Source organism: Phyllopteryx taeniolatus, chromosome 14 (assembly GCF_024500385.1).
Source record: "Phyllopteryx taeniolatus isolate TA_2022b chromosome 14, UOR_Ptae_1.2, whole genome shotgun sequence".
Lineage (NCBI taxonomy): Eukaryota > Metazoa > Chordata > Actinopteri > Syngnathiformes > Syngnathidae > Phyllopteryx > Phyllopteryx taeniolatus.
In genome coordinates, this window is record NC_084515.1 from 23,361,031 (window position 1) to 23,385,725 (window position 24,695).

Sequence of the window (24,695 nt, forward strand, 5' to 3'; positions counted from 1 at the left end):
TGTCACAGCGCGACAAGAATAGCCAATCAGAGACTCTAAAGACAGAAGGCACGACTGAGGGGTTGTCGTCAATCATTGCCATTGCACATGCAGGCACACACCGGAGCCATGCCGCAGAATTGTTTTCGTGGCCGGTTTACAGTATTTACCTCCGGTTAGCACCAAAAGTTAAATCGAAGGATTTGGACAGCTCGAGACAAAAATAAAAAAAGAGTAAAGGTTAAGGCTAAACAAGGGCTTTGAATGTGCACCGCTAAAAAAGAATTATTAATATTTCTGCTCCACAGGTAGGTTTATTTAGATTTTTTTTATTGATTGTAGATGCCAAAAAAAAATACAATATCAGACAAGTAACATCTAGTGATTTGCAACACTCATGCCAGCACTGTAGCAGCTAGGGCGCTAAGTTTTGCCTGTTTACGAAAGTGCATGTTCACGTGAGTGAGAGGCGTGGCTTTGGTCAAAGACGTGAGAGGGTGGGGACAGAGGAGTAAAGTGAGTAAAACTGCATACACCCAAATTGAACAAAAGTCAGCATAAATAAATTGAGTGCCTTAGTTGGTTCTACTGTGACTAGCAGGAAAAACAAAAATTATTTGTAATTTTTATATTTGTATTTGAAGCCCAAACATAGATGAGAGAGGACACCTGTGTGAAACGGGGCATCTGAATACCGGGACCAGGTGGGTGTGTAATTTAACAACTTAGGCTCACTTCCCGGGCCCCTTTGTGTGAAAGGCATTGTCGCTGTCCTTCAATTATTGTGCGCATCACTGCAGATGTGAACACACACACACACACACACACACAGACAGGGCAATGTCCCGCTTTGGTTGGTTCTCTTGGAAAGGTACAGGTGAATATATGCCAGACACTGCTGTTACACCTCAAACTGGCCAAATGTTGTGGAAACTTAATATGCAACTATCATTATTGCACCCACATGCAAGTCAGTTTTGAAAATAAAAGTGTTGGTTGATATGTCAGCAGTAAATGACCCACATGCATTAAGATTCACAATTAAAAAAAAAAAAGAATGTGCACTTTTTAATTGTGTGAAGTACTGAGAGGGACAACTCATGGTGGGAAAAATATTCTAAAAAAGTAGAAGCTTAAAATTAGGGATCACTGAGGACAGAGATTGTTTTTGAATTCTTCAAAAGCATCCAAAAGCCAGGATGCAGTACAAGATCAAAGATGGCCCAACAGAGCATGAGGAGGAGGAGGAGGATGAGGAGTCGGCGGCGGCGGCGGCTCAGGTTGATACCTTGGTTGTCAAGTGTGTTCTGAGCCAGGTTGAGAGAGTGGATCATGGAGGCTGGGTTCTCTGACAGGGCTGATGCCATTTTTTGAGGGAAATCCCTGGAAGAATAAAACATGATAAAGGAAAAATAGTATGCAGTTCCATCTAGGGATTAGTATTTAACTATGGGCAAATTAACAATCCAAACAGATATTTTTCCTCATCTTAATGTTCTGTACTCGTGTTTTGTTGCCAATGTTGTACTGAGCAGAAGGATTCTGCTTTGAGGAGTTGTGCCATAGCACTCTGTAGGGCTGCATGCATGGAGCTGAACCTCTGACTGCAAACTATGATAGCGCCTCTGCTGGTTCCAGCCAGGTAGTATATTTCATTTGGCCAGACCTAATTAATCAGCAATCTATTGCTCACATCAACAGAACTCTTAATTGGTTAATGATGATATTGATCTCTTGATATTGATGCCCATCAATAGTTCAATCCTGGGATTAATAAGAATCAAGATGAGTCTAGTATGATTCAATATGATGAAGACATTTCCTTCACATATCTCCTGGTAATGTGCCTACTTAAGCGCTGTTTGGGATAATGTGTTAGTTTTGGGTAGGGTTCATTAACAAATTGATGAAAAATCATTTCCCATTCCTTTTAACAGAAAGGCCACGCGGGCACGGGGAGAACATGTCACCTCCACACAGGCGAGGCCGGATTTGAACCCCGGCCCTCAGAACTGTGTGGCCGATGTGCTAACCAGTCGTGCACCGTGCCCCCAAACGTGAAATATGAATTAAAATGATCCATGCATTCCTGAGGTACAGACGTTCTTCTGCCAAAAGGCCTGAAATCAGGTCATTCGAATTTCTGCAACTTATCTACGTCACTAGCGAAGATCTCCACCTACCTCTCTCCCCCTGAGCCAGCGCTGTCAACATAAACGCGTGTGCTCTGACAAGTAGTGAGGGTTGGGTCTTCTACATGGAGGCAATCAATCAGAGGAAAGGGGGCGGTCTTAGCCAAATATGGACAAAGCGGATTCAAAAATGGGTCAAATAGAAGTACCTGCCAGAAGGGCCTTTTTTGGACACTTGTATGACAAAACCAGTGTTTTTTTTTTGTTTGTTTTTTTTAAATCAAATTGACACTTATATTAAGTCCATGTTAGAGAGTCACTCTATGGAGATCTAAATGAACAAAATATAGGGCCTTTAAACATAGATTACACAACTCTTTTACAAGCGGACCACCTACTGGAGACTAATGGGAAACACAAAAACATGCAGTGAAAAATCAGGAAAACAAGCTCTAAAACTCTACAATGTAATTTTATAAATCATGTTTGCGTATCATCACAAATCATACTTGTTACATCCTAAGATGTCAAAGCATATTCTATGATAGAATATGCTATTTTTAGCTCACAAAAGTATCTCAACTTCAGTTTTTTTAAATCATGTCCCATGACATCCAATTCATTTGAAGCATTCAAAAAATGAGGAACCTACTCAGCCAGATGATTTCTATAAAGAAACAACCAATCCTCTGCAGGGAGGTGGGGAGATGTGACATCAATACTATGTTTTGAAATGAATAGAACACACACAAAAAAAAGAACTAAAAAGGTAAAGTAAGAAAAAGGAGCGTGGCTGGTGAGTGGGGATACAGAGAGGCCATAAGGTGCAGAGGTGAGAGGCCGGGCAGAGATGGGTGAGAAAATAAAAAAAGAGGAGAGACAAGGACAGAAAAGATGGCCGAGATGTGGCACGACAAAAGAAGTGATGCAGTGAAGTGTGGAGGTGCAAAGAAGAAGAAAGTAGCAGAACAAAGACATTTTATTGCAAAGTTGAGGAGGAAGGTAGGAGGGTGTCATATGGTGGCTGGGAAGTGCAAAACAATAGAAATTGTGAAACACTTTCGCATTTCAGAAAACAAATTAACAAAGGCCGAAACACTTTTATATTGCAGAAAAACAAATTAACAAGACAAGAAAAACATTCACAAAAGCCGAAGCAAATTACAAGTGAGACAAACCAGAAAGGGACAGTACCAGTACCTTCAAATGGGTTAAGGTTAGGATTATGGTAGGTTAGGGTTAAGGGCTAACGCGCACCGAACGACGCCGCCGAACCCGACCGAACTACGGCGCAGTGTGCGTTTCCGTGAGTGGCCAATCGGTCGGCCACTGGTTTTGCCGCGATTCCAAATTTTAATCTCCACTGTACGGCGTCTTAACGTCGCAGTTTACATTCAGTCAAAATGCACAGGAGCTTTATCTCGTGGTGAAAACACATTTCCGCATTTGCGAGCCGTGCCGCCATGTCGCCTCGGCTCAAGCCATATACAGTAAATAGTATACTGTATAAAGCATCAAAACTAAACTACTGGACATTCATAATGTATAATGTGCCTGTGGATGAAAAAGCGAAGTTTGCAACAAGAATGTACGTTGAAATGAATGGAGCCGGCGAGCTTCCTTTCAAATATTCACGCTTTCACTTTATCGCCAACATTGTTCTTTTCATTCATTCTCTTCATTGTTCAGCAACCTGGTTCCTCAACTATTAATCTATCTTTTTGTTTGGGTGCGGGGCAGCAGTCATCCTCACGAGCCACTCCAGATTTTAATGCAGTACACCACTTAGGGGTCACTTATGCATGGGGTAGGGCCAACTGCTAGTGGGGGATCTGGCAGTCACAGTAACCGTAGGGGAGGTGGGCCGGGACCCTCTGGATGGATGGCTGCTCAGTAGGGTTGGGCATCGAGAATCAAGCACCAATGGGAACCGGGATTAACATTCCAGTTCTCCCGGAATCGTTCAAATTTTAAAAAAATCGGCTCCCGGTTTCGAAGCCTGCAGTCCGCCGACCCCGAAGAAGTGACGAAAACCAATGAAGAAGCTGCGAAAACCAACGAAGAAGAACGTGCACGAAGACGTGCCCAACGGCAGCGAGTGTGTCTTCACTAGGTTAAAATTGGACAACACTTGGATGAAGATTATATGGTGCAAAGGAGGCTTTCACAATGTGTAGAAGTCTGACGCGCTCCCTCCCGCTCTGAACCTCAGCCTACTCTGCACAGAACCAGTGGAGTCAGTTGGGTGTGTGTATAAAATACATCTATGCCAACATTGAGGCAGCTAACAAGTTAAACAGTGGGGCTCGGAGGGGGGCAGCGGTTATTGGGCGTGTGGGGCACTGGAGGAGGTGGTGGTTGGCCGAGGGGGGTGGCTTTGGGACCCTGCGGCCTCCTCTGGGTGCCCGGTTTTGGGGAACCTTGGTCGGACTGGTGGACCGCCCTAGGTCCCTCGGTGTAGGTGGTGTCCCGTCCACTGGGCCGCTCTTTGGTGGACTCCTGGCCCCGACCCCGCCTCTCAGCTGGGTGGGCTGGGGTCTTCAGCCCCAACAGTGCAGGGACAACAATTACAGGTCACTTCTGAAGGTTATTGTGCATGCGACACGGTGTCAATACACTTGCATGTGTCCGCAGATACTCACCTCTGGGACTTATTGGGGGCCACTCACTCATTACGATAAATAACTCATAACTATACGAACTTCCTGAGTATCCCCTCACTTGTACTCTATTTCTAAAGATGTTGATTTACATAGCCACTCCCACCACACTTGAGTTGTAGAGCCAGGTCCACGACCTCTGTCCTGCATTTTTCCCCTTCTGTCCTTGTCCTGTCCAGTCCTGTCCTATATTTTCCAATCCTTCCTTCACAAGGTGCGTAGCACTACTGCCCCATACATCACTCGAATCTGTCATTGTTCAAGGCATATAATGATTTACTTTCCTCATCTTTATTACAGGTCATGTTGTCCTCTCTTCCTATATTATTTAGTCTTTTATCTTTTTACTGTCTTTCCCCTTTGTTTTTCTCTGTCACTCCCTTTTAAAACTGTTCTGTCTGACTGAAATTTTCAATAAAAATCCATCAGAATAGAAAGAACCACAGTGGCAACTTCAGAACTGCACTGTGACACGGGAAAATATATACAATCACTCAATGTGCGGGGGAGCGTCGGCAACTCTTATTTTTATGTGTTGGTCCGGTCAAGTCGGATTCGACCACATTGCGCAGTGTACGGCAGACTTTAGGGTTGATGGCATTTATATTAACACTGCCACACTGAACAAGTAGGAAGGCGTGTTCTACCGGGATAGAGCAGCCAATCATAGTGCAGCGGACAAGTCCTGGAGCCAGTAATATTGGAGCAGGGTGTGTCCTGCCAGGACAGTGCATGGGAATCCTAATAACGCATCACTCTGTGATATGGTACGTTCCCTTTCACCTTTCACTTGTAATTTGTTTCGGCTTTTGTTAATTTGTTTCGTTTTTGTTAATTTGTGTTCTGAAATGTAAAAGTGTTTCGGTTTTTGATAATTTGTTTTCTGAAATGTAAATTTGTTTCGTGTTTTGTTCATATGTTTTCTGAAATGTCAAAGTATTTCGTTTTTTGTTAATTTTGTTTTCTGAAATATACATTTGTTTCAACTGCTGTTAATTTGTTTTCTAAAATGTAAATTTGTTTCGTGTATTCTTCGTTTTCTGAAATGTACATTTGTTTCAACTTTTGTTAATTTGTTTTCTGAAATGTAAATTTGTTTCAGGTTGTGTTCATTTCTTTTCTGAAATGTAAAAGTGTTATATTGTTTTGCACTTCCCAGCCACCGTAGTGTCAGGAAGAAACCTACGATTTTAGCCCAGCATTTTCCAGAGTGAGTTCTTCCAGGCTGTTGGACTTGCTGACTGTGTGAAGGACCTGGTCCACCACTTCTGACCCCTGGAGAGCAAAACGGTATACAATTTAACAATTACCGTTATTAAAAAATTTCTAACTGATAATATGATAGACAAGGAAAGAGGGAATGACAAATATTTAAGCAATAATTACAATACGCATGTCTTTGCAGTACAGCTTGGTGAACCAAGTGTTGTACGCAATGGATGCCACAATCACAGCCAGGTCCCTGAAACACACAACACACAACACACAAATCAGATCCATAAATAGGATAAATCAATTTTCTGAAAAGATCAGTAACAGATTCATACAGTCACATTATCGCAGCTACGCTTCTTTGCGGCTGCCTATGCAGTTTATCATCTAGAAATGGAGGGCACTGTGGGCCGGGCCGCTGTCTGAAAGATGGCTGATTCCACTAACACACTAAGGAGGAGAAGCAAGGAGGGAAAATGAGAAAGAGAGAGTGATATGTTGAGATTGATGGCTAGGTCAGTGGATACGTTAGTTAAGCCAAACTGTGCCTTAGCTGCTGACCTGAAATGAAACGTGGTACCTTCTGCTTTACAACCACAGCTGCCGAAGTGTGTTTGTCACATGTCAGTGTCTAAAAGTGCGTATTTGTGAGTGACTGAGTGGGAGCGGGAGCTCAAGGTCAAAGTCTACAAAACTAGGGATGTCCCGATCCAACTAGCTCACTTTTGGCCGATACCAATATCGGTCGGATCCTATCAGCAATAATCATACGCACTTTACCTATTTTGTAGTATGGAATGTTACAAAAGGCTTGAAGTGATATTACTCAAACAGAGAACAATAATCAGCAACCGTGATTGATCTGAGAAATGCATAATATATTTTTTGCACAATCCTGCAAACATTAATACAACAAAGTAACCAAATTGGGTGGGGGTTTCTCTCAAAGTGCTTGTGTTGTCTATGTAGATTTAAATGAGGGCCTACATTAAGGAGTTTTATTATGCACCGTGGTGTCCAACCAAACCCACGGTGTTGCGCCACCTGCTGTGCATCACTGTGCAAACAAGCAATGACACAGTGATGGGAAAGAGAATGAGGATAATCCCAAGGGAAGACAAGGAAATATAACAAGAATCAAAGACAAGGCGAGTGAATGTGTGATTTAGCCAGTGGGGGTCCTGTTGCCGGTGACTGCCACAGCCAAGCTACAGGGTGTGCGTCAGCTCTGACAGCAACAGCTGAGCCTGCATGAGAAACATGATGTGTGGTGTCAAGATTTATCATTAACACAGACTTTAGATTTTTGTTTCGACAGCAGAATGTGTAATTGACCCATGATGTCTTACTCATGAAGTCTGTTGGTCCATCTTGCTCTGGCTTCGTGCAAAAGGATATGCATTGCAGCAGGTCAGTCAGTCTACAGAATTGGCCACAGCTTGGTGCTTAGTTGGGACTTGAGTATATTAACTTCAACAGGTTAGTTCGTGTGTGTGTGTGTGTGTGTGTTGGAAGAAGGGGGCGGGGGTGTTTCAAAGACAAAGAATGAAGAGAGCTGAGGAGAAGAAAGAACTGAACGATTCGGTGAACGAATCTTTTTAATGAACTGTTTCGATGGATTCAGGACACACAAAAGAACTGCCGTGCCCATCACTAATGTAAAATGCGCACCCATTACTTTCTATTCATTGATATATTTATATGCAATTTATGTTAGTGGTGATCCCCTATATATATATATATATATATATATATATAGTGGACCCAAGTGTTTAGTTTAAACACTGCAGCTTTGCAGAGGTATTTTCCACCTGCCACGTGACTATTGACACGACTGCTAATTTGCACAACATAATAAAAGCTAAAGAGGTCATGTGCCCGGTTAACGTGCTCACTCCTGGTGCAAGATAATAATTTAAAAAAAAAATAGTTACGACACAAATAAAGGTGCAGAGGGGGAATAACCACATTATAAGATCGATTACCATTCACATTATTACAACTTTTTATGACTTAAAATAGCATTTTAATAACTACACGATGGCGCTAGGCATGCTGGGACATCTTCTGACAGCCTGCCGCCACAATGGCGCTATCAGAATATTTCTCAGCGTGCCTAGAGCAGTTGCGTAGTTGTTAAAATGCTGTTTTATGTCAGTTAGTCCCCCCCAGCTAACATGCCAATGGCCATGTGGAGGTCGAAAATACCTAGCATCACCGCTTCAATATTTACACACAATACGACAGTAGATGAATTATAACATTGTAAATGTGAACCTAAATGATGTAAACGTATACACCAAAAGATTTAAAACTGCTAGCTTTTCTAAATCACATTACTACTCAATTTATTGTGAAGGAGCTTTCGAAATTTTACTATACTTATGTATAATACGCACAATGGATGCCCTGTGTTCAGACAATGACAAGAATATCATTCGTTTCCCCATCATCCCCCTCTCTACCGACTAGTTGGAACGAGACAATAAAAGAGGAGAGCTGGAATTGAGCCGCCTGAGAGAGACGTGACAGACGAATGCACTCAACATTAGACCCCGGGATGTTCCTCTGAGACAACCACTCAATGGAAGACCAAGTAAAATAAGAACTGACAGCTAATGGGGATTCATGCACTGAAAAAACACTTGCGAATTGAATAAAGATCCAAGTAAAGATGGTATCAGGCCAAAGTTTGCTTATTAATGTCTACACCACCAAAGCATTTGAAAAGTCTGTTAAAATAATGATTAAGATCATTTTCATTTGTTTGGATGAAATTGTGTATGGTGTAAGTGGCCATTTATTTTACTGATACACTTTCAAGCACATTTTCCAAACAATTATTTGAAGTGTCCTCAACAAAGGCACACAAACACATGACTAACCTATCGCTTACTGGTGATTCGTAACTGGTAATTATACTGTATATAGCCAAATACCGAGACATTATCCACTCATCAATTTTCTATCCTGCCTGTCCTTATCAGTGCTGAGACATTATACTGGCAAATTAAACATACAACATTAAAACAAAATCTTGCCAAGGTGTTTGCTTGAATTTATTGTTGACTAATTGTCGAAAATGCTAAAATGGCGTGCACTACTGGGCTGCAATCAGCAGTGGCACTGTTGAGTCAGTCTCAAATAGTTTGTTGCCTGAATAGAACAACAGGACATCAGCTAAAGCCATCTCAGCGAAGCCATCAGCTAAAGACAACAATTATGCGCCCTCTCCACTCTATTATGCAGCATAATTTTGTTCAATGGAATGACGACATGGAAACAAGAATTCAGAACATTTCAAACCCCTTTCAACCCAATATACTGAGTGGAAAGTGAAACGTGTTAGTTCACCAAATTTAGTCTGTATCTCTAGACTGTGCTTATAGTCTCTCAATGTGCTTATATTTCTTCCAAATTAACCAGGAAGTTGTAGGTAATTGATTAGCTTTATGTAGCATGTACATTTAAAGGTCCGATGACAAAGATGTTATGGGGTCAGTTAAAATTAATATTTGCAGTTTATGTTATGCATTACATGCACGTAACTTCCAGCAAGTTTTCAATCATAGTTTGGCTAAAAATTTGGTTTTTATGACACATATGGAGTCCTCCCCGAACACACCCGAAGCTCAAGACACCGGGGTGTGGTTACTTTATCCACCGCAAGGACTACCAAAAGTGACGGTGCAATTGACAAACACAGCCCGCTACACAGTATACACAATGGCAAGCAACGTGTTGGAATATGTGGAGGAGGACGATTTCGACGTACAGGAGCACCAAACTGAACTTGGCATCGTCAAAGCGTACATGTTTGAGCCGATCAGACAGTGACGACGACGAGCAGCCAAATAGCAGCAAAGAGATGTGACGGTATGTCAAAAGCATGTATTTCAAGCCAGTCATGGCTTGAAATAATGGAACCCCAGGGGTGCCAATATTTTTGAGCACGACTATACGTATTATATATTCATATATGTTTCAGTGACACGGCACAAGCTTTTACATAGTATGCAGTAATACCTATATATTGTGTGCCTCTCGCTCAAGTTGCGTTATAACACGGCGCACAGAAAGTCTTTGCCTTGTGTCTGTTGGCTTGTCATATAGGCAAATTTACAGACATCAGTACTGAAATCTACTGCGTGGATCTTTTTCCTACTCCCCAGTGCATTGTAACCATAATAGAGTCGTAGGTATATACAAGGAAATACTCACCTCTTGTCTGCGCCGCTTCGCTGCTACACGTGGCGGCTGCAAGATTTTGTTCTGTTGCTGGTGGTTGAGGTCCCGATGGCCGGAGGAAAAATAGTTGGCACCGCAGCTGGTTTCAGCCTCTACCTCTGTATCCAATGCTTTCTGCTAAGTCTTTCTCAAAAACATGCCGGTTCGAAGTGATCAGCTCAGTTTGGCATGCTTGTTAGCTGACCACGTTTCTTCCCCTGTCGATTGACTTTCCCTATCCACTGGTCATGTATTCCTTTTTCACTTGGAAAGCCAAAAAAATGAAAAAAAAAAAAAATGTCGCTGCCTGAACCATTTGTACAACCAAATGCCACACAATAAACCATTGTGACATCGTTAAATCATACGACAACAAATATACAAGGACGGGAACAACTGCACAGAACAATAACACACAATGCCGAATGAACAGGATGTTCGGCTTGTGTGACGTCACAGCACCGGAAAGAGACGAAGACCGGAAGGCGCGGGATGCAAAAAGCAGAAGAAGAAAATACCATAGTATTTTGGCCATCTAAAATATAGAAAACTCTGCCAGAAAACTACTACAGCCCTTGAAAATTAACAAATTGCTTCATCCTTACCTTTCCCCATAGTCGATCATGACAATGTATTCAAAGTCTCACTACTAATTGCGAACGAACAGTACACACAGAGATACAAACTGTGTCACCTGCTGTCAAGATGACTGAAATCCAGCAAGTTTAACTCCCGGTTATCCTGAGAGTGGTAGATGGTGTCAACATCCTGAAGAGGAAATACATGAGAGAATAAGTCAGATGGGAATAAAGCAGATGAGTGTAAATGGCATTACAATGCAACAATTTTAACAGCACTATAGTCAATAAGGTTGTGTTTCATGTTTATGAACGGCAAGCAATTAACTAGCATGCGCCACTTCCAGTGAGCAAGTTGACCACAGTAAAGGTAAATTGCTCTTTTTTTTGGTTATTGTTTTTCATTGTTAGTTTATATTTAAGGCCTAAAAGTGTTTTTCATAGTATTTACTGTAATTCTGACTATTACTGTGTCAGCATAGGTTAATGATAGAGACTATGGACTTCATTTACAAGCCCAATTCCAATGACGTTGGGACGTTGTGTAAAATATAAATAAAAACATAATACAATGATTTGCAAATCATGTTCGATCTATATTTAATTGAATGCACTACAAAGACCTCTCCCAATGCAGTTTTCCTGGTGTGCTGTCCCAAAATTAGAACACAATGTTATGCGGAATGGGTACATACCCATATCCAATTGCCACGCACTCGCGACGAGTAAAATCTAACACAATCTGCTGGCTTCCCCAAAATTATTGGAGCCATCGATGGATTTTCTGTAAGTCAGTGATATGTTTGTTTTTCTAACACAAGTCCAACATTTTATAATTAATTTTGTGCTTGTGGTGCTCTCCCAAATGTTCCACGGTGAAAACCATCAGAGCTACCGAAAGCGCAAAACAATCAATCAATCTCCACCAAATTTACATCTGTTGCCAACAGCATGCACAATCTGTTACAGTGAGTGAATACGCAATTTAGCGCCTGCTATTTGGGATTTTAGTTCAAGATCACAATCTTAGACGATCACTCGCAACACACCCACCAACAGTGTGCGCAAACAATTTATCACCCGTTTTTAGGAATGAGGCCCAATGTGTGCACAGACAAAATTGTGTCGTGTCTGTGTCATAGCAAAGGGAACACTGTAACTGAGTATCACCTGTACAGGATTGGGAACTTTATCAGGGATTTAGAACGTTCACACCAAAGGAACTCTTCTCTTTTACACACTCATTCACAATAGAGTGAAAGAAGAAAGGAAAACAGGGCATGGTTTATCTTGGCGAGCTACCATTATCCAAGTATGAAGAAAAGGGCAATACAAATCCTAACAATCTCAAACTAGTGGGCTAGAAATGCTAACGTCAAAGTTTTACACATGACCAAACCACTTAGCACGAGGGCACAAAAAAAAAAAAAAAAAATCCTTGAATACCAGTGTATTTCAATACACATAGGAGTACTGTCTGCCAGCCCAAGCAACACACAAAACAATCAAAATACTTAAAGCAAAATTATGCTAACAATGTGTGATACTGTTACAATCAAGAGGCACTAAGACTAACTGCCCAGATTAAATAACACTTAATAAAGGCAAAAGACTCTCCTAGGAACTCTTGTAGTAAGGTCCTGGTCATTTTTCAACAGCAAAAGAAGACCCTTCTAAGAAAGTAATACATTTGAGATGGCAAAGGAACATTTTCTTCAAACTGAACTACATTTTTGATTGGATGACTACTCACTGCATTTTTAGTCTGCACCAAAACTCTTCTCCTGTTTTTGTAATTATTACCGTTTTTATTTGACATGTTTGGAATTGCATTGTCGTATGAGGTGCATGACTCCCAAATAAAAATATACCACAGATGTGGATGGACGAGGTGCAGACTGTGTTGTTGTTTTTTTTCAGGACCTGAAGTGGAAGGTCAATATCAACTCCATCCTCAAAAAGGCCCAGCAGAGGATATACTTCCTGCAGCTTCTGAGGAAGCACGGCCTGCCACAGGAGCTGCTGAGGCAGTTCTACACAGCGGTCATCGAATCAGTCCTGTGTTCTTCCATCACAGTCTGGTTTGGTGCTGCTATAAAAAAAAGGGACAAACTCCGACTGCTACGGACAATCAAAACTTGAGAACTTGCACGCTGCCAGAACTAAGACAAGAGCATGCAAAATCCTCTTGGACCCTCCACATCCTGGTCACCAGCTATTCCAGCTCCTCCCCTTAGGTAGGCGCTACCGATCGATGCAAACTAGAACTAGCAGACATTGCAACAGCTTCTTCCCTCTTGCCATTAACTTCTTAAACAGTTAACTTACAATTCCATTGCAACATGCTACAAATGTTTTTATCTTGAGTTGTTGTCACATTTCTATCTGGCCAATTATACATTACTCGTGCACTCACTGTAGTAGTCTTGCTTCGCTGCACCATTTGCATATCTGTTGTTGACCAATACTGGCCACTCATATGCCTGAGTAGCATCTGCACCATTTGCAAAATCAACTAAGTAGTATCTTTCAACATTTGCACCATCGACATTGTCCCAGATCATTGCACTACTCCATCCATCCATTTTCTGAGCCGCTTCTCCTCACTAGGGTCGCGGGCGTGCTGGAGCCTATCCCAGCTGTCATCGGGCAGGAGGCGGGGTACACCCTGAACTGGTTGCCAGCCAATCGCAGGGCACATAGGAACAAACAATCATTCGCACTCACAGTCATGCCTACGGGCAATTTAGAGTCTCCAATTCATGCATGTTTTTGGGATGTGGGAGGAAACCGGAGTACCCGGAGAAAACCCACGCAGGCACGGGGAGAACATGCAAACTCCACACAGGTGGGGCCGGGGATTGAACCCGGGTCCTCAGAACTGTGAGGCTGACGCTCTAACCAGTCGGCCACCGTGCCGCCATTGCACTACTCGTCACTTTAAACTGCATACATTTCTTGAAGTCCCGGCGCCCTTTGCACAATGGTCACTGCACCGGACTACTGCTCTATTAGTCATTCAAACTGTTCTAAATGCTAGAGGACTCTGCACCTTCTTGTACCGGCATTACCAGATTACTAGCAACCTTTTATTGCTCAGTGACTGTTTTTCTCAATGTCTTTATGTCTCAAAAGTATTCTCTGTCAATTGACTCTCTGTTGTCGTACTGAACCGGTTCCAACTCCATCCATCCATCCATCCATTTTCTGAGCCGCTTCTCCTCACTAGGGTCGCGGGCATCCTGGAGCCTATCCCAGCTGTCATCGGGCAGGAGGCGGGGTACACCCTGAACTGGTTGCCAGCCAATCGCAGGGCACATACAAACAAACAACCATTCGCACTCACATTCACACCTACGGACAATTCAGAGTGTTCAATTAACGTGCATGTTTTTGGGATGTGTGAGGAAACCGGAGTGCCCGGAGAAAACCCACGCAGGCACGGGGAGAACATGCAAACTCCACACAGGCGGGGCCAGGGATTGAACCCGGGTCCTCAGAACTGTGAGGCTGACGCTCTAACCAGTCGGCCACCGTGCCGGTTCCAACTCCCGGAGAGAAATTCCTCGTGTGTTTTTGACATACTTGGCAAAATAAAGATTCTGATAAGTCAAGTTTAGGTCAGGTTACAGCTATTAGCATTAACGTGTTGACCATCAGCTTTGAAAAGAGATCACTAACCTCTTGGTTGTTAGTTGTGCATGCCAAAAAACAATAGTATTGTATTTTTCCACCTGGAAAACGTTGTATGATTTAATACAACATTGTGCTATTATATTATCTGTGAGGTAACATATTTTAGATCAGCTACTGTGTGTATCTGAGAAAAAATTAAGAAATATTATTATTTGAACATGCTTGTATTGCACAATAAACATCCAACAAAATGAGCATTTATTGTCTATTACTGCATTCCACTGTGGCTTTAGCTTTATAAAGGCTTCCATTAAATTCACCACAGATAATATAAATAAGTTTAATTCTACCATTTGGTGTAAAGTATTACTACGACTTCCAAAAATAATAAATGTGAGTACATATTGAATAGCAGGTGAAGTGTTCCGTTAAGCTTAGCCAGTAGTTGTTCTTCCTTCATGCTTCATACAAGGATAAATGCAGTCTCACAAACCATAATATTTTATTCGAGAAATAAAGTAATGGACAGTCTGGAAAGGGTTACAAAAGCCATTTCTAAAGCCTACAACGATTACCCCAAGAGAACAGCAATGACTTATCCAGGAGGCCACAAAGGAACTCTGGAGAACTTCTAAAGAACTACAGGCCTTGCTTGCCTCAGTTAAGGTCAGTGTTCATGACAAAACAACAAGAAAGAAACTGGGCAAAAATGGCATCATTGGCAGCGTTCCAAGGTGAAAACCACTGCTGACAAAAAAGAACATACAGCAGCTGAAATAAATATTTAACACGTCACTATTTTTCTCACTAAATATACTTCCAGAGGTGCTATTGACCTGAAAATTTTGCCAGATGTTTGGAACAACTCAAGTAATCCATATACAAAGAAAGTAGAACAAATAAGATCAGAAATTAAGTTGTGTGTAAAAATGGGATAAAATATTGAACACAAAGAAAGGGAAGTGCAAAAAGGCACGGAAAGCCAAGACAACACCTAAAATCTATCAATAATCAAACAACAATCCAGCCCCTTGTCAGTGCAAATGAATACAAGATGGTTCAGTCGTAATTTATGGCCTACGAAAAGGTCTCATTGCCATGCGACTAGTTTCTCCATATAGGAGGCATCTTGAAGCTGTCATTGCAAACAAAGGCTTTTGTACAAAGTATTAAATAAATACCAGTTGGTGTGTTCAATACTTTTTCCCTGTGTCATTTCACATTATTACACAAAACTTAATTTCTGACCTTATTTGTTCTACTTTCTTTGTATGTGTGGATTACTTGACTTGTTCCCAACATCTGGTGAAATTTTCATGTCAATACCACCTTTGGAAATATATTTAATGAATAAAATGGTGACATGTTAAATACTTATCTCAGCCGCTGTAAAAGCTTGTCTTACTTTGGGGAGGGGGGCATCTGACTGATTCCCAAGACTTTTGGAACAATATTATAGGGAGATGAAAGTTGAGCTTTTTGGAAGGTGTGCGTCTCTTTACATCTTGGATAATGTAGCACAGCATTTCAGAAAATGAACATCATAGCAACAATCAAAGAAGTTGGTGGTAGTGTGATGGTCTAGGGCTGCTTTTCTACTTCAGGACATGGACAACTTGCTGTGATTGTTCGAAACATCAATTCTGCTTTTTAACAGAAAATCCTGAAGGAGAATGTTCAGCCATCAGGTTGTGACCTCAAGTTGGAGCGCACTTGGGTTTTGCAGCAGGACGACGGTCCAAAACACACCAGCAAGTTAACTTCTGAATGACTTAAAATTTCTTGAAAACACTCAATTTTTGCTGAATTCAAACAATTCTGCAAGGAAGAATCAGCCAAAATATCTCCAGAGATGTGAGAGACTCATTGCCAATTGTAGAAAATGCTTCATTTCAGTTGTTGCTCCTGAGAATGGCCAAAGCAGTTATTAGGTATAGGGGGCCAGTCTTCGTGTATGTAAAACTGTGTCAATTCACTTGCATGTGTCCGCAGGCACACACCCCTGGGACTCTTTCACTGGGTGTGGGGCCAATCACTTATTGGGACGAATAACTCATGAATATGCAAATTGCTTGTGTATCCCCTCACTTATACTCTCGTCCTGTAGACCTTTATAATTCACATAGTTAATCCCACCACACTTCAGTTGTACAGTCGGGTTCACGACCCTTGTCCTGCATGCTTCTTCTCCTGTTCTATCTTGTCCTGTCTTTCCCTCACAGGGTGTAGCACTACAGCCCCATGCAACACTCATATTTAATGTTTCATTGTTGTAGATAATGTAATGACTTACTTCTCTCATCCCGTTTACAATTAGTGCTTTGTCTTTGTTTCTCTCTCCCCTCGAGAAACTTTGTTCTGTTCGACTGATCGACTCTGATTCTCAATAAACTTCAATTCTAATACTAAGAAACCAGAGCGGAAGCTTAAAAACTCCACTGTGACACGGTAAAACTGTTCTGGCATAAAAGGGATACAGATCTTCCATTCTGCTTGACCTAACAGCCGAACAGGACAAAAGGTATAGGGGCCAATACTTTTTCACACAGGGCCAGGAAACTTTGGATTGTTTTTTTTTTTCTTTAATAAATGAAATCATCGTTTAAAAACAGCATTTTAAGTTTACTTGGGTTATACTTGTCTATGTACATTTGTTTGATGATCTTAAACATTTAAAGTGGGGAAACTGAGCAAAATAGAATTTGAGAAGGCGGCCAATACGTTTTTCACGGCTATATATATATATATATAGTTTGTTTTTAAATAATACACAAGAAAACACGAAGAGGAGCAGATTTGTGCAGCCTGTAAATTTTCCTTACCCACTGCACTTCCTCTTTGCACCCAATTCCATTGTAGTCACAAAGAGCTGCATATGTCTCTGAAAAACCTCCTAAATGATAAGGGAGATAAGAACAAATTAATCCCTAGCATGAAGAGGGGAAAGAAAAATAGCAAAGATGAAAGTAAATGGAGATTTCAGTTGTAAACATTAAGGTGCATGACTGTGACTGACTTTTGCTTGTGTGTTTAAACAGGTTTACATACCAAAAAAGTTAGATCTGATCACTTACAAATGACTTTGTATAATTCACCAAGCCAATAATTGGATGGACGCTATGAGTGTACATCGTGTACTGTATGAGCATAAGATCAGTGAGCAGAAAGTAGACTTACCGCAAGTTTTCTGTGAGTCTAAAGATGACTCTGAAATTGGTGAATATTTGTGAATTCCATCAGTCATGTCTCCTTCTGCTCGACAAATAGGTGGACTGAAAGATGAGAGAGAGAATTGCAACTGTAATATACACTTTATCAAAAAGTACCCGAATGGATTTTGAACACTAAAGTAAAGGCTCGCATAGGGCGTTACACGGGAAAAAATTTTACTTGCAATATCAGAACATACAGACTGCATGAACATCTGTATACTGCGTACATGGGTCCTCAGACTACGACTGCAACACAACATTTTGAGGTTACAAAGGATGCGCAATTAAATAATTTGCACAGTGGTGTAAAAAGAAAACGCTATTATACAGCACCAGAGGGCATGTTCAGTTACTGCCATACTTTCAAATTTTTATTTTATTGTTTTATATTTATGGCTTAGAAGTACAAGTAGTTACTGTAATTATGCCTTCACTATTGTGTTAGCATAAGTTAGTGACAGACTATGACGAGCCGTAAGAATACATTGTCACGTAGCACAATTACTGCCATACTGTTTTTCATTTGATCATTTTATACTTATGGCCTGGAATAATTTTTCATACAAATATTTACATTACGTATACTCGAAACTGTATTTGCATAAGTCAGTGATAGATCATATTGGGTTGAAATTAAATTCAATTACTGATTCAGGTCATGTCATCGCCATAGCAACGTAACTCCATCGTGAATGGAGGACCTTCTGTTTATTAAATAAAGCTTTAAAAAAGAAAAACATTGCCTTTTTGCAAAATCTAGCCATAGACGACCACAACATATTTCATCAAGCATTTTCAGGATTTTTCTCATCATTGCAGTACTCTACCCTTCTGACAAAAATTGGCATAGTAATAGTTTTCAAAATCTATGAACGAGCACTTTTGATCCATGTTTAAATCTAAAGAAAAAAAATACTGTTAGAATTACACAGCTACATACACATTTATAACACACCGAAGAGGAAAGTGGTAAGATGGTTTAATAATAAAAAGTACCAACAACATTGAAATTAGGGCTGGGGAAATAAATAAATAAGTAACTCTAATTCCACAAAAAATCTCTGCCTCGAAGCTCCACCGGGACAAAAAAAAAAAAAAACAAATGAAAAAAAAAGAAAAACGCTCAGCCAGCACCTGTTTGCGCCGCCGGAACCAATGTTTCACATGGACATTTATTGCAGACGGACACAGTGTTGGGCCACTATAAACTTTGCCAAAAACAATAGAGGAGCGTCTGTAAGTGATTTTAAAGACACTGTTAGATGTGTATTGTACATATAACACAGTTTATGAGTGACCTGAATGGTAGGTAGCGTTTTTTGACCTAGCACGCTAATGCTAATTGCAATTGCTAACCATTTAGCATTTTGCTGTCTGAAATTCTAAACACCAAATTTATACAATACACTCAGTATCAACATATGCAGTTTAAGGATCGCAGTCCATCCCTCATAAATGACAATACAATGCATGTGAGTAGTGAGTAAGTAAATAAATCAAAGTGGGGGATGGGCAATTATTATTCGACCAATAATCAATAGGAAAATCGAATGTAAAAAGATTCGATAGTGACAGCCCTAATTGAAATATCAATGTAATGTTTTGATGAGATGAGTTAAAAGGTATATTTCTGCTCAACTGTCTGATTGGCTAAGGCAGGCCAAATGTGGGTGGCTAAAATATACAAATAAACTGCAAATTATGCTTTAAGAAGAACTGTCATGTAACGCAAAACTTTTGAGCATTTACTTTTGTTTAAACAGATGAAATAATGGCTAGTAGTACATGCAATTTTTCTACGAGTCTATTGTCAAAAGTTCTGAAGGGTACTTGACAACTGCGGTCGAGATAATGGTGGTATTAACACGTGTCATGTTTAGTTTGGTTGAAAGGAAAGTTCAATTGCTCTGCTGGTGGAGCTTATTTTGCTCCAGTATGAATGCTGGCCTGGTGCACACAAAACAAGAAAACCGCTTGAAAGAAATCTCTGGAGCGAGGCGTACCACTTGAGCTCAAATGCAAATACTACGCAGACCAAAAAGCATGAACGAGCACTGATATAACCACAAGAGAAAACATCAATTTCACAGTAAAGATCAGCAAACTGGAAGCAGCACTTTGTGGGTGAGTGTTGCACAGATGTGCACATGACATGGAATGGGTGGTGAGAATTAAAAAAAAATTAATAAATAAATAAAATTAATTAGGGGTTAGTGATTTAAAAAGCAAAATCATTTCTACACAGAACATTAAATAAGGATATGAGATACTGTATGTAAAGTGCATTTGGAAAGTATTCACAACACTCCACTTTTCCAAATGTTCCACATTTTTTATTTTTTTCTCCATATTCTACAACACAACAACCCATAAGAATGTGAATACAATTTTGAGATTTTTGCAAATTAATTCAATTTTTTTAATAATTGCCAAATTACACGCAAGTAATTATTCACAGCCTTTGCCATGAAGCTCAAAATTGAGCTCAGGTATATCCCATTTCTACTGATCATCCTTCTACAGCTTCATTGGAGTCCACCTGTGGTAAATTCAGTTGATTGGACATGATTTGTGAAAGGCGCTCACCTGTCTATATAAGGTTAGGTGCACATCAGAGCACAAAACAAGCATTAAATCAAATAATTGTCTGGATATCTCCGTAGAGACAGGAGTATCCAGAGGCAAAGATCTGGAGAAGGGTACAGAGACACTTCTGCTTTGATTGTCCCACCCAGTGAGCACAGTGGCCTCCATCACCCATGAATGGAAAAAGTTTGGAACCACCAGGACTTTTCCTGGAGCTGTCCGCCCATCTACACAGAGTGTATGTGGAAGAGGGGCCTTTGTCAGGGAGGTGGCCAAGAACACAATGCTCCGCTGTCAGAGTTCCAGTGTTCCTGTACAGAAAAAGGAGGGAACATTCCAGAAGGACCACACTCTCTGCAGCAATCTACCAATCTGGCCTCAATGGAAGAGTGGCCAGACAGAAGCCATGCACTCCTTAGTTAAAGGTAAATCATAGCCTGCCTGGATTTTGCCCAAAGGCACCTGAAGGACGCAGACCATGAGAGACAAAATTCTCTGGTCCGCTAAGACAAAAACTGAACTATTTGATATGAATGCCATACGTCACGTTTTGAGTAAACCTGGCAATGCTTACCGTAATTTCTCGTGTATGATGCACACCCATGTATAATACGTACCCCCAAAGTTTACCTCAAAATTCTGGAAAACCCTTCTACCCATGTATAGTGCATTTTTACAATGCATGATTTTGCTTCTACCCATATGCTCAAAACATTAAGTATTATCTGTATTTTGTTAGTTTTTTAAAGAATTATTATGAAGATAAGTACTTTATTTGAGCACGTAATCCTTTTTTTTTATTTACTTGTTCTTATTTTGAAATTCACAGCCCTACTTTTATTTAGTAAATGAGAAAACACACAGTTGTACTCAGATGTTTAATTACCCAGGCAGAATTTGTAAAACGGGTACAATTCTTAAAAGAAAAGATGAAGGGCCAGGCGAAACACATTGAATTTTATTTTAATGGGATTCAAATTAAAAGGTCAAGCATTTCAGAAAAGCATAATCATTAAACAAAACATTACCATAAAGAAATTAATGATGGTTGTTGTTCATTCATCAGTCATATTAAAAGAAAGAAAAAAAATAATAATTTTTTAAAATTCCGCCAGGGTATGTAAGCTTATGAGCATAACTGTACATAAATGCAGTCATACGTACCCCGTCATATTGGAATGAAAATGTAGGCTACACCTTTTTTGTAACCACTAGGTGGCGGTGGCATTTTGGAATGAAAGTGTACAGCTTTTTCATAACCACAAGATGGCGGCATACATTTATAAGATGTGAACGTTTTTTCCATTTCCCCCTATACCTATGTATAATGCGCACTATTGACTTATGACATTGTTTTTTTTTTTGGGGGGGGGGGGGGGAATGCACATTATACACGAGAAATTACGGTATTACCTGGCCAATTCGACCTACAGTGAAGCATGGTAATGGCAACATAATCAGCTGTGGGAACGTTTTTCAGCGGCAGAAACTGGGAGACAAGTCAGGCTTGAGGGAAAGATGAAGGTACCACTGTACAGAGACATACTGGGTGAAAATGCAGCCAAGATATCAAAGGAGTGGCTTCAGGACAACTCTGCAAATGTATTTGTGTTGCCCAGCCAGACTAGAATCTGATTGAAAATCTCTGGGGAGGAATGGGTGAAACCGCCCAAAGATAGGTAAAGATAGCTTGTGGCATCAAATAAATCATCAATATGATGATCAAATCATCATATTAAAGACTGTAATTAATGCCAAAGGTACATCAACAAGTATTGAGCAAAGTCTGTGAAGACATACTGTATGCATGTACATGTGAATTCATTTGTTTTTATTTGTTATAGATTTGCAGGAGTTAAAAAAAACAAAAACTGTACTGTACTGAAGCACGGACTACTTTCCTCATGTGATTATAAAAGTAAGGGATTATTGCCTCTATTTCAAATGCAATGTCTTGTAGTAAGCAGAAAGGGGTAAGAATTGGGTTCATAAACATCAAATTCTTGTGTTCTACCTGTGACTCTGACACATCAGTGACCTTAATACTTATGCTACCTTTACTATCATCATGCACTCATTGACCGTGTGTCATCTTGATGCATTATGTACCTCAATACAGCGACCCCAATCAGTTACAAGGCAGTGGCTCCCTCCCTCTGTTTTCTCCATTCTCTAACACTCACTGAATATTATTGGAGGCCATTTTACGCAAATGCCCTTAACCCCCTCCTCCACACACAATAGTATTTTGTCATTAAACTAAAACATGTTGCAATACGTGTGCACATGTGGTTGGTTAACATTTCATTTTGCAATATCATGAGAATATTTTCTGATAACTGTGATAATGTTGATCATGGTAATCGTGATGTGAAATCTTCATACCGTTTCAACTATACTCATTAGTGACAATGCTGCCCAGGGAAATTGATCTTGAGGCCCTTAGTTAGAGTAATAGTCATATTCTTAGCCACTGTTTTACGGCTGCCCCACTTAGAATGTTGAGGTAAAGCATAGTCTTCTACTGTAGTTACTAAAAATGAGGCAAGGCATTGTCTTGAGGTCTAAGCTCTTCAGTGTCAGCTGGCTAAATTAGTTCCAATGATTTCTGGGTGTTACAGTGTAGCATGACACAAAAAATGGGTTGGATGCAAACTACAGAGATACAAGGATTCAACTTGGCTGCTGAAGTGGAAAGCCGGCCAAAAGTGAAGCTGCCAGCATCCCAAAGCTCTAACGAGCGAGTTACTGTCGGCCAACTTGTCTTTGCTTTTCATCATACACGACTTCTTTCCTTGAGGCAAAAGGAAGTCTTAGATGCTTACGCATAAATGGAGTTGTTGAAGACTCGGGAGAGGGCGTAGTTGATGTGATTGACCATGTGATCCAACTGGTCCTGGGTCTCCAGTCTCAGTGAATAAGTGATCTTGTCTGTATCGATTATAACCTACAAGATGTACACAAGTGTTTGTCTTCATATTTATTCACGCCAAGGACGAATGGGAAAGATCTTACAGCAATGTTACCTGATGCTCTTGATAAGTGTTCATTGCACGTATTTCCAAGAAGTTGAACGTGACTTCCACCTTAAACAGAAAACATAATTTTCATGTTGTTTCTTTAGAACTTTGATTGTTCCTTATTTTCACAGCTGCTATACCCATAACACTTATGGCCTGTTAAGTGAAATTTATGTAGTTGTAAGACACATTTATGAAAGGCTTTACAGTGATTGTTCCCAAGCAATTAAAATTGCTAAGTGTGTTTTTCAATTAGTTTGGTAATTTTTGAGTTTCCCTTAGTTCATATCCATTGTATGTTGATTGTGTGAGATGTTTATGACTATAAACTACAAGACGCGTAACCATAGACTTTGATTACGAGTGACGCTTTCACATTGCCTTCCTGTCAAAATGTCTAAGTAGAGGAATACCAGTAGACATTTTTCAGTTTTATTGTTTTAGTTTATTTAACAGGACCCATGCACAACATAAGTGTTGCGCCAGAGTTAGCTATGTAGCTAATTTGCATCTGTGTTCCCTCAGGATTTATAAGTGTATAGATGCTAAAGTATGCCATTTACGTCTAAAAAAAAAAAAAAAAAAAAAAAAAACAGTAGATAAAAAAGTAGAGACAATAAACTATATCCTTATGATAGTATAGTTCAATCCATATTCTTAACCAGATAATTCATTTTACAATATTTGAATAGAAAACGTGAAGAAAATAATTTGAGAAAATTATATTCATGCTGCACACGCTGATGGATACAAAGGAGATCAATGTATATTTCATATCATAGGTCATGGTAAGCTTAAAATACTAAGACTAGGAACAGACTGACAAATTTTTAAACAAAGTATAGAAAACATAACGAAGGCCAACCAGCTATTGATTGAAGGTTCATATATTTTTGCTTCATTTGCACCCACATTAAACGATAAAAGCAACTTGGGCATTGCCAAAAAACCTGGCACAAATGCTTTAAATCAGGTGCCAGCTGAGGTCTTAAGAGTCATTGAAATTGTTATCATCTCTGCTTCAAACTGAAACCATTAGAGTACCTCACTGCTCTGTGTGCCTGTAAAATATCAAGAGATCAAGGTTCGAGAGTGAAAGCCATAAAATTCAAGTGAGAGAGGGGGGACATTTACCTTTGTAGGCACTTTGACAGAAAAGAGATGCAGTCTCCATGTTGCCAGGACCTGAGGGGAGAACACATTCATTTACTCTGTCACAAAGCACAAAATGTAAAATGCAAATCACATGAATATTCAGAGCAAGACGGAGTTACAATTTTAGTTACATTTGAAAAATAGCCGCAAAAGCTCATATTTTTTCTACTCATCTGGTTTGTCATATGAAGCGATAGTCTAAATTGTGCATGTTTGTCGTCAGTCAACATGGTATCATTTTTTTCTCTGTTGTCCATGTGTAATCCAATTTTTTAATTATGTATTTAAGTCATATTTT

The 24,695-nt window shown here is 40.2% G+C and overlaps 1 protein-coding gene across 12 annotated transcripts in view; it reads right to left on the bottom strand.

The window, feature by feature from the left end:
* carmil3 (capping protein regulator and myosin 1 linker 3) overlaps positions 1 to 24,695 on the bottom strand; it is a 90,783-nt gene that overhangs the window by 48,933 nt on the left and 17,155 nt on the right. For 11 of the 12 annotated variants that reach the window (XR_009791813.1, XR_009791812.1, XM_061797792.1 and 8 more), the window contains 9 exons: positions 24,377 to 24,427; positions 23,249 to 23,308; positions 23,048 to 23,169; positions 17,602 to 17,696; positions 17,247 to 17,317; positions 10,905 to 10,978; positions 6,158 to 6,233; positions 5,958 to 6,046; positions 1,268 to 1,362 (listed from right to left, as the gene is read on the bottom strand). Coding sequence is in view for 10 of the 12 variants with exons in the window: in XM_061797788.1 (XP_061653772.1) it covers positions 1,268 to 1,362; positions 5,958 to 6,046; positions 6,158 to 6,233; positions 10,905 to 10,978; positions 17,247 to 17,317; positions 17,602 to 17,696; positions 23,048 to 23,169; positions 23,249 to 23,308; positions 24,377 to 24,427 (733 nt within the window). In the remaining 2 variants the exon portion in view is untranslated. Of the gene's footprint in view, positions 1 to 1,267; positions 1,363 to 5,957; positions 6,047 to 6,157; positions 6,234 to 6,318; positions 6,409 to 10,904; positions 10,979 to 17,246; positions 17,318 to 17,601; positions 17,697 to 23,047; positions 23,170 to 23,248; positions 23,309 to 24,376; positions 24,428 to 24,695 lie in introns of those variants that run through there. The other variant, XM_061797793.1, reaches the window with a different exon arrangement.